Genomic DNA, 13133 nt, shown 5'->3' with positions numbered 1-13133 from the left:
CTTCTCCAAGCAGAGCGTGGGGGGGGGGGTAGTAGATCTCTCTCCTCTGCAGGGGCCGCCCTCTGGAATGGCCTCCCTGCCCCTCTCAAACCTGAGCCTGAACACTTGAAATTCCAGAAGCAGCTCAAGACATTCCTTTTTGCCTCTGCTTTTTTTCTCTCTCTCCTCTGCTGACCTACCTGTCTGCTGCGCTGACTGGTTGCCTGGCTACCCTCAGAGTCTCACTGGGTACCAGGGGCCTCCACGACCAGTCGCCCCTGCACTGCCTCCGGGCCTACCGAGCACTTGGGGCCTGTAACTGTATCCCTTCCATCCCCTGACTCCTTTCACTTCCCAGAATCGCGCTGGACTGATTGCACTTCCCCTCCATGGCACATCCCCCTTCTCCCTCTCATCCCCCCTGCACTTTGCATCTCACAGTTGCACGATCTGAATGTCACAAGACCTAGTATGATCATTTGTTTTGTCCTCCCTCTGTCTTCCCTCCCTTGTCTTGTCGCACCTGGAAACACTTGTGTACAGACACGTTATACATGTCATGTCATGTGATATCATAATTGTGTGCACTGGCTGAGGTAAGCTGCTTCTGCGATGGTATGCGGAGGGATGCACCTCAGACCTTTTGCCGTGTTCCCATGTCTGTGCGTCACGCTGCTGCATATTGGACTAGGTGTCTGTGGTACCCTACTTGGTTCCTGCCTTCCGTCGGCACAAGGTTTTCCTGCAGATTGGGCAGGCGGTCAGGCCCGGCTTCTGTTCATTCCATGTCAAGTACTGTTTCACTTTTGGATTTTGCAGTCGGCTACCACACAGGCTGGGTTCATGTGGGTGTGGTGGTGCTGGTGGTGTTCCGGGTGCCACATAATGATGTAGGGTGCTTCCTGATCTGCGATAGGAAGGCTGTTTCTCGAAGACCCTCTACAATGCCGGGTATCTTCCACTAATACTACAGCCTTTGCATTTTTGGTGTCATGCCCTACTCCTCAGTATTGTTCACTTACAGCAACAATACTTGTCCCTGTCTGGAGGGTGACGGCTCATAACCCTTGTCTTGATAATCACCCATCTCTTCATCATCGATGTTTGACCTATCAACGGATGGGGGCGGTGGAGGGAGAGACCTGGGAGTTTCAATCCCCTCTGGTTGTTCAAGTACTCTGCCTGCTGCTCTTCCTTGCCGCAAAACCCCACGTCTGCCCCTGGGATAGTGGGCATACCTGAAAGTGCGGCCTCCTCCGCCAGTCTCCGTGAATGTTCATCGGCATAGCTCCTCTATTCTTGTACTGGCACCTGTACCACAAAGTGACTTAGGACGGGGTGGGCTTGGGGTGGATAATACCTTCAAGTTGGCCACAGGAGGTTCCGGCATCCGATTCTCCAATGCACACAGCAAGTGCTGCTGCAGAAGTGAAAAGAGCCTAAACAACACGCCAACCTCGACCTCTCCCTCGTTTGGGAGCTGGCATGTTCCAAATGTGTGTCACCCATCTCGAGAAATCTCTACTGCCCCCTCCCAGCTAAATCAGGCAGGCGTGATTCCCCCACAAACTGTCCTCAGCGATTCCTAGCTCCTCCCATGTGTTATCCAGCGAGATGTGTCTCAGTGTCTCATCCACTCACTTCAAGAGACAGCCACTGACTACAATCTCTGAAGATGGCTCTTGTCTTGGTCACCCATTGCAAATCACTAAGTGTGTTACACAGAACTGTGTAAGCAAACCCAACACTAAATGTCTTGCTCTGACTCGGCCCCGGTCACCCACTACCTCTCGCTCTCCTTCTTCTGCAACTACTCTATCTTCACTCCAGTGCATTAACTCTTCGCTAAACATCTACCTCCACCAATGCCCGCTTGCCTCTCCGTAAGCTGCCCGAGACAGAATAGGAGCTCCAATCATGTCTCCCCCTTTACGTCATGTGGTTGAACTTCACACACACTTTTCAAAAAGCTGTATGAAGCTCATCCTTGATGAATTACCTAAGAGTCTTGTGATTTGTGCTTATGCGGGAGAGTTCGTCCACGCCTAATAATTAGCTATCCAGGCCTTTCTCGTATATTTATTAAGGTTTGGGTAAGAGGCACCTTTTGAAGGAGACCCTCACTTTAAATATATGTTTGTTGTAGTGGTTTCTAAATGTGAACGACCTTATCATATGCTATAGCCATACCTGGCACCAGCTGGCAGGCCCTCCTTTCTCAGTAAGGTCCAGTGTTGGGAAAGAGATATAATAATTGGTTGTATATAGTACTCCTGCAATTACATTGATTGGGTATTGATTTTTAGAGCGCATTCTTGAGTCTGGCTAATGATAGCTACATATTCATTAATCATGTGTTGCTGTTAGGATGTGGGCGTATGCCACTTGATAATACATCTGTTTGAAAGAATTTGACTCTTCTCACAGCTAATGGGCATTTGCCTGCATCTCCTACCCCTGATGTCCCCCCAGTAGATGGCACTGGAGAAGATCCCTCAATCGAAGGCACTGGTGGAGACCATTCAGAAGAGGGCACAGGTGACAAGAACCCTGAGAAAGATACTGGTGGAGCCCAACCAGAGGAAGGCATTGGCGGAAGTCAACAAAAGGATGGAGATGATGGGGAACACGCAGAAGAAGGTGTTGGTGGAGATAACCCAGTGGTAGATGTTGGTGGAGACCACCCAGAAGAAGGTACTGGTGGAGATAAACCAGTGGTCAGTGTTGGTGGAGACCACCCAGAAGAAGGTACTGGTGGAGATAACCCAGAGGAAGATGTTGGTCAAGATCACCCAGAAGAAGCAACTGGCGGAGACGACCCAGATGAACATGTTGGTGGAGACCACCCAGAAGAAGGTACTGGCGGAGATAACCCAGAGGAAGATGTTGGTCAAGATCACCCAGAAGAAGCAACTGGTGGAGACAACCCAGAGGAAGGTGCTGATGAGGACCTCCCAGAAGAAGGTACTGGTGGAGATAAACCTGTGGTAGGTGTTGGTGGAGACCACCCAGAAGAAGGTACTGGTGGAGATAAACCTGTGGTAGGTGTTGGTGGAGACCACCCAGAAGAAGGTACTGGCGGAGATAACCCAGAGGAAGATGTTGGTGAAGATCACCCAGAAGAAGCAACTGGTGGAGACAACCCAGAGGAAGGTGCTGACAAGGACCTCCCAGAAGAAGGTACCAGTGGGGGCCGCACAGAGGAAGGTGTCAGTGGAGACAAGCAAAGGGGAGGCACTAACGGTGCCCCACCAGTTGAAGGTATTCTATACTTGGTTGTTCCTCTTATATTCCCTGCCTCCCAAGACCTTCTGTATCTTCCCATCATTTATTTCCACTGTCTTCCCTGCACTATACTTGGGGGTCTGGACTACCTGGTGATTTCTTCACGGTTTGTGCTTTCTGTCTCACTGCGGTTTGGTGGTGATTTGATTGGTAGTCTCTGTCCATGATTGGCAACGCTTATGTTCTCCCCCGTAATCCAGGAGTTGTCTTCCGTCCCTTGGATAACACTATTATGTGTATATATCAAGGCGATCGGCCTCTTCCTACTTCTTCACCTCACCTCTTCCGGCAGATTGTCCTAATGATACTTCCCGATTATTCCTGGGTCTTCCTTGAATCCACAGACTGTTGTGTTAGTCTCCCTTATTATGCTAGTAAACATATCTATGTGAGCGGCGTGCCAATGGGCGAATGGGTAGGAATCATGTATTAGTCACACGCTGGGAAGCATTTTGAGCGTCCCCTGAATGGTATCTGAGGTGGGAAGACCTTGTGTGGAAGGTTCAAGCACTGTCATGCATCGGATGCCTATGGAACCTGCCTGCTTTTGGTTTGTGCTCGAAGCAAGCGGATTGCATGCCAAATGCCCCGTGCACACGTTGATTGGGTGGGGCAGTTCCAGTTTTTGCACTGCAAGGTGCGAGATTAATTGCCTGTTAATCATAGTTGCCAACATGATCCTTTCCAATCTGTAGGTGCTTATCCAGTCCTGTTTTTTTTTCTTTGCATTCTGGGACTTGTAGTCCGAATTCTATAATGGGAATAGTAGAACAGCAAATCACAGAATGCAAAGAATAAAAACAGGACGGGATAAGCGCCTACAGATTGGAATGGGTCATGTTGGAACGTATGGTTCACCTGTTTTTACCAGGATTGAAACATTTGCGTTTGGACTTCACAGCGCAAGTGACAAAAAGTGCACCAAGTTAACCAAAGTGAATGATAGTGGAAATGTGGGCGGGGCCCACCGTGCAATTTACACTTTGTTTTAAATATGAGTGCCAGCGTGGATTAACCCTAAAGACTGCACCTGGCATTAAATGCTGCAATGCAACAGATGTTTCTTAAAGAAGCAAGCAAAGAATGCTTATGGCATGCCTAGATTTGGGCCAGTGGTTCACTTACAGAACTGTATATGGTGCTTGAATGCATAGGGTCCCCTTAAGATGGTAGCTCCGCCTTCATCCTGCAGAGCCCCCAAGATTCCCATGTTTTCCAGCCTTTCCTGTTATTTTCCCATTGGTTTCTGGGACTTGTAGTTTTCTTTCCCTGTTTGCAGTAGTGCATGTCGACATGTACTTCAGTCTGGGAGTTGTTGTAAGACATGTAAATGCTGAGAGTGGGATGTTTTCTGTCCTGCTTAACCCCTGGAGTATCATTTACATTATTTTGCAAGCGTTTTCAAAGCCCGTTTTCAGAAACCGCTGGGACTGGTAGAACTAGTATTTCCTCTCTTTCTATGAATTTGTACCAATCATCGTTTGGTCTGGTGCGAGGACAGTGGGGACCTGTTCCTGGGCCTAGACTATGGAAGATCCCACACTATTCTCAGGGAGTGTGTTAGAAACATGTTAGACCTGGTCCTAAGGGAATGTGAGGCCCAATGCACACAGGAACGCATGGCTCCCTTTCTCCCAGAGAATCTACTAAGCTTGGGTGGTAGGGAGAGAAAGCAGCCTGCCTTCATGCCTGTTAAGCCCTGGGCACAGATGATTCTGAGAGGCTGCTCTATCCCCGCTCCCCTCCCACCCCCCAACACACACCTCCAAGTCACCAACAACATTGCCACAAACACTGAGAGGTTGTGGTAGAAACATATATATGCTTGTGTCTCAAAACCATATCTGTATGCAGCCCCCAGGGTAACCAGTAAACCAAACGCTGGTGGCCCATATGCCCAGTAGGTATGATGCCCTCTGCAAGGTCCAAACGCCACTAGTCACTGAGCAGAGAGGTATCCGCTAGGCAGAAGATGTGCCCAGAGAGGTATCCGCTAGGTAGAAGATGCGCCTGGAGAGGTATCCACTAGGCAGAAGATGCACGTGGAGAGGTATCCGCTAGGCAGAAGATGCACGTGGAGAGGTATCCGCTAGGCAGAAGATGTGCATGGAGAGGTATCCGCTAGGCAGAAGATGCGCATGGAGAGGTATCTGCTAGGCGGAAGATGCACGTGAAGAGGTATCCGCTAGGCAGAAGATGCGCTTGGAGAGGTATCTGCTAGGCGGAAGATGCGCATGGAGAGGTATCTGCTAGGCGGAAGATGCACGTGAAGAGGTATCCGCTAGGCAGAAGATGCGCATGGAGAGGTATCTGCTAGGCGGAAGATGCACGTGAAGAGGTATCTGCTAGGCAGAAGATGCGCTTGGAGAGGTATCTGCTAGGTGGAAGATGCGCATGGAGAGGTATCTGCTAGGCGGAAGATGCACGTGAAGAGGTATCCGCTAGGCAGAAGATGCGCATGGAGAGGTATCTGCTAGGCGGAAGATGCACGTGAAGAGGTAGCCGCTAGGCAGAAGATGCGCTTGGAGAGGTATCTGCTAGGCGGAAGATGCACGTGAAGAGGTATCCGCTAGGCAGAAGATGCGCATGGAGAGGTATCTGCTAGGCGGAAGATGCACGTGAAGAGGTATCCGCTAGGCAGAAGATGCGCTTGGAGAGGTATCTGCTAGGCGGAAGATGCGCATGGAGAGGTATCTGCTAGGCAGAAGATGCGTTTGGAGAGGTATCCGCTAGGCAGAAGATACACGTGGAGAGGTATCCGCTAGGCAGAAGATGCGCGTGGAGAGGTATCCGCTAGGTAGAAGATGCGCTTGGAGAGGTATCCACTAGGCAGAAGATGCGCGTGGAAAGGTATCCGCTAGGCAGAAGATGTGCATGGAGAGGTATCCGCTAGGCAGAAGATGCACGTGGAGAGGTATCCACTAGGCAGAAGGTGCGCGTAGAGAGGTATCCTCTAGGCAGAAGATGCACGTGGAGAGGTATCCTCTAGGCAGAAGATGCACGGTGAGAGGTATCCACTAGGCAGAAGATGCATGTGGCGAGGTATCCACTAGACAGAATAGGTGAGTGGAGAGGTATCCTCTAGGCAAAAGATGTGCGTGGAGAGGTATCCGCTAGGCAGAAGATGCGCATGGAGAGGTATCTGCTAGGCAGAAGTTGTGCATGGAGAGTTATTCGCTAGGCAGAAGTAGTGCGTGGAGAGGTAGCCGCTAGGCAGAAGATGCACGTGGAGAGGTATCCTCTAGGCAGAAGATGTGCGTGGAGAGTTATCCGCTAGGCAGAAGATGCACATGGCAAGTTATCCACTAGGCAGAAGAGGTGCGTGGAGAGGTATCCACTAGGCAGAAGAAGTGCGTGGATAGGTATCCACTAGGCAGAAGAGGTGTGTGGAGAGGTATCCACTAGGCAGAAGAAGTGCGTGGAGAGGTATCCGCTAGGCAGAAGATGCGTGTGGAGAGGTATCCGCTAGGCAGAAGATGCGTGTGGAGAGGTATCTGCTAGGCAGAAGAGGTGCGTGGAGCGGTATTCTCTAGGCAGAAGATGTGCGTGGAGAGGTATCCGCTAGGCAGAAGATGCGCGTGGAGAGGTATCGGCAAGGCAGAAGTTGTGTGTGTAAAGTTATGGGCTAGGCAGAAGAAGTGCGTGGAGAGGTATCTGCTAGGCAGAAGATGCGCATGGAGAGGTATCCGCTAGGCAGAAATTGTGCGTGGAGAGTTATCTGCTAGGCAGAAGATGTGTGTGGAGAGGTATCCGCTAGGCAGAAGATGCGCATGGAGAGGTATCTGCTAGGCAGAAGATGCGCGTGGCAAGGTATCCACTAGGCAGAAGAGTTGCGTGGAGGAGTATCCTCTAGGCAGAAGATGTGCGTGGAGAGGTATCCGCTAGGCAGAAGATGCGCAAGGAGAGGTATCTGCTAGGCAGAAGATGTGCCCGGAGAGGTATCTGCTAGGCGGAAGATGCGCCTGGAGAGGTATCTGCTAGGCAGAAGATGTGCCCGGAGAGGTATCTGCTAGGCGGAAGATGCGCCTGGAGAGGTATCTGCTAGGCAGAAGATGTACAGTGAGAGGTATCCGCTAGGCAGAAGATGTGCGTGGAGAGGTATCCACTAGGCAGAAGATGCGCATGGAGAGGTATCCGCTAGGCAGAAGAGGTGCGTGGAGGAGTATCCTCTAGGCAGAAGATGTGCGTGGGGAGGTATCCGCTAGGCAGAAGATGCGCATGGAGAGGTATCTGCTAGGCAGAAGTTGTGCGTTGAGCGTTATGGGCTAGGCAGAAGATGCGCGTGGAGAGGTATCTGCTAGGCAGAAGATGTGCGTGGAGAGGTATCTGCTAGGCAGAAGTTGTGTGTGGAGAGTTATGAGCTAGGCAGAAGATGTGCGTGGAGAGGTATCCGCTAGGCAGAAGATGCGCAAGGAGAGGTATCTGCTAGGCAGAAGTTGTGCGTGGATAGTTATGGGCTAGGCAGAAGAAGTGCGTGGAGCGGTATCTGCTAGGCAGAAGATGTGCGTGGAGAGGTATCTGCTAGGCAGAAGATGTGCGTGGAGAGGTATCTGCTAGGCAGAAGTTGTGCGTGGAGAGTTATGGGCTAGGCAGAAGAAGTGCGTGGAGAGGTATCCGCTAGGCAGAAGATGCGCGTGGAGAGGTATCTGCTAGGCAGAAGATGTGCGTGGAGAGGTATCCGCTAGGCAGAAGATGTGCGTGGTCAATGCCTTCTTCTCCAGACAATGTGCCTGTCCATCTACCAGTCCAAAGGGGAGCCTACTGGCTGTGCACCCAGAGAGCTATCAGTCTTCTTAATGACATCAATAGCCCATGGCCTTTTCCTTTGAGCTTATTATGTGAAATTGCCAGTACATGACCATCTAACATGCCACTCCTCTGATTTTAGATGCCGGAGAAACGCCAGGTTCAAGAAACAGCGCCCCGGATAATGGAGGTAAGAGTAACCCATTCTTCTCCCCCCGGGGGTCTTCACTGGTAAAGGGCGTGAGCACAGAGGGACAGGGATGAGTGTGATCCTATTGGGGTCTATTGTATTCTGTCATCGCTTAAATTTAGCTGTTAATGAACAATAACAAACCACAGTCGGCATTGCAGAGGATATTTTCATTATAACCGGATACAGCCAATCCTTGGAATTGCGAGTGGCAAATGGGCATGACCCTCCGGAATGCCACTCTCCAGCATACCACCTTGCACCATGCCACCCTCAGGCATGCCACCCTCAGGCATGCCACCCTCTGACAAGACACCCTTAGGTATGCTACCCACCAGCATGCCACCCTCCACCATGCTGCCCTCCAGCATGCTGCCCTCCAGCATACCGCCAATCCGGAATGCCACTCTCTAGCATGCCACCCTCAGGTATGCCACCATCCAACAAGACACCTTCCACCATGCTGCCCTCCAGCATACCGCCCTCAAGCATACGGGCATCCAGCATCCCACCCTCGAGCATGTCACTATCCCGCAAGCCACCCTCCAGCATACTGCCCTTCAGCATGCTGCCCTCCAGCCTACCACCATCCAGCATGCAACCCTCCAGCATGCCACCCTCAGGTATGCCACCCTCCAGCCAGCATGCCACCCTCAAGTGTGCCACCCTCTAGCATATGACCCTCCAGTTTACAACTCTACCAGCATGCCACCTCTGGCATGCCGCCCTTCAGCATGCCACCCTCAGCTATGTCACTCTGCAGCATTCCACCCTCCAGCATGCCACCCTCCAGCATGCCACCCACTGACATGCCACCCTTCTACGTGCCACCCTCAGGTATGCCACCTTGCAGCACACCATCCTCCAGCACACCACCCTCCATCATGCCACCCTCAGTATGACACCCTCCAGCATGCCACCATCCGTGGCCCAATATAGGAAACTACATCTACCATTCCATATCCTGAAGACACTAATCTGATAGCCATATTTGTTTTTTTGCCCCATTTGATTTAGAAATGTAGTTCTGTGTTAACGTATACACCTAGAAGATAGCATGAACAAAATGGCTTTACATGATCCATACTCACATTGCCATGCATCTGCTAATGGGGATTAATAGAGACCAGAAATCTATGGTGGCATGCCGGCGAAGCATCCGCATGCCCAATTCCAACGCTGTGTGGAGTCCCTCAAGGCTCCTGTGCCTCTCCCACCTTATATAACATTTAACAAAGCCACTATTTGACCACCTTGACTCGCTGGGCATCTCATGCACCACCTACGCTGACAACATGCAAATCCTCGTCACCCTCTCCGGCAACCGCACACAGGATTCCCTTAGTGTAAACACTATATACGGCTCCATACAATCATGGTTGGCCACGCACAGCCTCTGTCTTAATGACGATTAGATAGAGCTTCTACTCATCGGATCCCCTACTCACCTAGCCAAACTACACCAATCTTACAAAGCCTTCACCATTGATGGCCACACCATTCCAGTGGCTAACTCAGTGAAAACGCTTGACATGTGAATCACATTGCCTCTACATCAGGATACTCTGCAAAGCCCTTTCACAAGCCCTTGTCCGCTCAAAACTTGACTATTGCAACTCACTGCTCTGTGGCACTTCGTACAAAAACCAGAGCAAACTTCAAAGAACTTTGCGGGCAGCTCTATACATTGGGAAGCTAGATTACATCACAGAGGCATGAAAAGCCACCCATTGGCTCCCTGTTAAAGACAGAATCATCTTCAAGATCCTATCCATCAATCATTGCTGCTAGAGCAACAGAACCCCACCGTACCTGGCTCAAAAACTCAAAAAGCACACCACGGCAAGACTTCTCAGAACAGCTTACAATCCTTGCCTCATCACCCCGAAATTCATCCTCAAGAGAGCCATGGTTCCAGCTTCCCAGTCCGTGCCGCCACACTCTGGAACAACCTCTCCCCACCTTCGAGATGAATCCGCCTACAACGGCTTCAGGAAGAAGCTCAAAACCCACCTCTTTATGTGGCATTCTCAAATGTTTGTGTCATTCCTCCTCCACCTCTGGACTTACCTTAGATGTTGACATCTGTACCTGCTTAGTCCACTGTAACCCGCGTCCAGATGCACCTGGGCTTGGTGCTGTGTCACAAATGCTTACATAAATAATTAAATAAAATGGTCTATCTTCTAGTCTGTCCATCGCTTTCTGCTTCCTCTGGGGCGAATGAGAATGGTGGGGGCATGGCTGATGTACTGGGAAGACTGTTCTGCAGGATATCCTCTTTACTGAAAATGCTGTCCCCACTACTTTACCCTGGACCTGTTCAACGGTCAGATGTATCCCCTAGTGTTAAATTCCCAAAAGCAGGTCAAGTGAAGAGTGTTGGTGTTCAGAATGCAAAACCTCCCCAAATGCAGTGTACAAAAGAGTAATTGCACTCTACAGTGATAGAACCTCCATTGCAAACTCTTACACGTCGCAAAAGGAAGGTGGCATTAACTGGGCGTCCCCTCTTTCTTTACAACGCGCAACCATTGATGAAGGTCTATATTTATAGCAGGGTTCTGCAACCTGCGAATCTCCAGATGATTTGTATTAGAACTCCCAAGATCCTTCACATGCCCACTGATTACAATGGCTAGGGATGATGGGAGTTGGGCGTTGTAGTCTAAAGCCTCTGGAGAGCCAACGGCTGCAGGCCTCTGGTTTACAGCAGTGAACTGTTACTGACTAACCAGGGTAGGTGGCAGAGGCGTAGCCAGGATTGTCAACCGGTGAGGCCAAATGCGCAGATGCAAACGAGCTTAGCGAGGGAGACTGAGCAAATGGTTTCTCTCCCTGAGAACATCTTTTAAGCAATTGTTTCAAGTGGTGGATTTTAGAGTAGACATTCTATGACAATTTAGGTAAAAATTAACACTGTTGGTTTTGTAGACATTAAAAAAATCCACTTGATGTCAAATCACCAACACTGCACAGGGGCATTTTCTAGTTTTCATAATGCATTTACCCACCAAATGCCAGTGTTAAAAACAGTGCCATGCTGATTGTGCCCACAAATGTGCATGCCGGTGCACCTCTATGTGCCAGTATTCTGAAATAGGAACCTAATTATATTTGCTTTGCCAATAGTGCAAGTAAGGCTACAATAATAAAACATGGCCACGCTGGCTCTGCCAATATATGGGAATATCCTCAAATAAGAACATGCTCATGTTGGCTTTGTCTTGATACCAGTATAAAAAAAGCCATGCAGCAGTAAGTAAACATGTCCTTGCTGGCTGCCCAAATGCATCACCCCATATATGAACACTCATGTAGTTTTTGCAACCTAATAGCAATAAAAAAAATGTCAAGTCACTGTAAGAAAACATTGCCTTGGGGCTGCACAAATGCCCTCATCTAAGAATACTCATAATGTTGTCTTTGACCTTTTGTCACGCGCAGCTTTTGGCGCAAAACGCACGCCATTCTGAAAATCAATATATTCACGTGTGTGAGACAGCATTAGCTGGTAATATGGTTGACATTCAGACTTTTAAGAGACAGATCTACCAATTAGACTGGTGTGACACGTGCAGAAAATTATGTAATTATCACAAATATGGCGATTTGAATCGTGTCATAAAACAATTGGGCAAAATGTTGTTATATTTATAGCTATTTCCTTCCTACATTGCTAGAAAGAATTATTTGTGCTTTAGACTAAACCTGTTAGATACAAATGAAATACTGGCCTTACAAAGTAAAAAATAAATTGACATTTGGTCCATATGTAGATTTTGTAAAGCCTCCAAGGTTTTGGATTGTCGGAAATTAGTACAACTCAGGGACTTATATTTTGGTCGTTTTCTTCTTGAGCACCTGGAGACTGTCCCAGTGGTGGTAACGGTGTGCGGTATAAATTAACAAAACATAACATAACACTCAGTAGATTATGTATTGAAGGAAGTTTGTTAGGAAAGATTATGTAACACCAATTCGGTGTCTTTGATCATTGCACTGTTGAATTTTGTAAAAGCAAATGGTATTATAAAATAAGATATGTTTTTATTGGAAACATTTTAAGTGAAATGGATGAATTCTGTGAGGATTCTTAGGAATTGCATGATGATTTTTAATTTTGTTATATGAGAGATTTAAGCATTTGGTTTTATGTGTAAGGTGTATGTTTGAACTGATTGCATGATATAATACATTAAAAAAAATAAAAAATATACAAATTCCATACCACAGTATAAAAAGATCCCGGCTGCAGCCCCGTTGTGGCACTCACCCGCCGCCCCAACCCCTCCTCCATGTACTAACACTCATCATGATGGCTTTGCATTGCCCAAAAATGCCAGTAAAACATGCCATGCCCTTTTCAAAAAAGCCTTAATGCCCCAAAGACCCCATGGATCCTTCCAAGCATGAACACACACTCATACCCCCATGCACTCATTTTCAACACCTTAGCCCACCCGTCACACCCCCATACAGTGTATCTGTCATTCACACGAGCACCCAGAACATTCACTGTGCATTCTCACTCACCTGCACACTCCCACACATGCACCCCATTAACACTGCATTAATTTATATGCGTGCATTTGCAGACACTCCATCGCATATAAACATATGCACAATTACGCAGACCCCCCCTCACGTGCATGCATGCACGCGTACATTCATACATCGAATCCTCGTGCACACTCATATACACAGCCAAAGACGTGTTTTTTCCCTTTCCTGTTCCCTCCAGACTCGACCAGATGCTTCCTCCTTAGCTGCTCGCTAGGCTTCCGGCTCCCGCGCTCCACACAGACAGGAACCAGGATGCAGGGAGAGCGCCCGTGTTCCACACATGCCACGAGGCGCCGGAGAGCAATCCCTGCTAGCTTGGCCTTAAATGCTGTTCATTTTATGGAATGTGCTTTAAAGTAAATCATTT

At 49.0% G+C, this 13133-nt stretch overlaps 1 protein-coding gene across 6 annotated transcripts in view; it reads left to right on the top strand.

Moving 5' to 3' along the window:
• Window positions 1–13133, top strand: part of LOC138511191 (uncharacterized) — a 699527-nt gene that overhangs the window by 658690 nt on the left and 27704 nt on the right. For 2 of the 6 annotated variants that reach the window (XM_069626707.1, XM_069626704.1), the window contains 2 exons: window positions 2455–3240; window positions 8153–8200. In XM_069626707.1, coding sequence (XP_069482808.1) covers window positions 2455–3240; window positions 8153–8200 — 834 coding nt within the window. Of the gene's footprint in view, window positions 1–2406; window positions 3241–8152; window positions 8201–13133 lie in introns of all 6 variants that reach the window. The other 4 variants (XM_069626706.1, XM_069626703.1, XM_069626705.1 and 1 more) reach the window with 2 other exon arrangements.

Source organism: Ambystoma mexicanum, chromosome 6p (genome assembly GCF_040938575.1).
Source record: "Ambystoma mexicanum isolate Mex_15411 chromosome 6p, UKY_AmexF1_1, whole genome shotgun sequence".
NCBI classification, from domain to species: domain Eukaryota; kingdom Metazoa; phylum Chordata; class Amphibia; order Caudata; family Ambystomatidae; genus Ambystoma; species Ambystoma mexicanum.
Note: the sequence above shows the minus strand (reverse complement) of the source record. Positions and strands in the feature narration are given on the sequence as shown.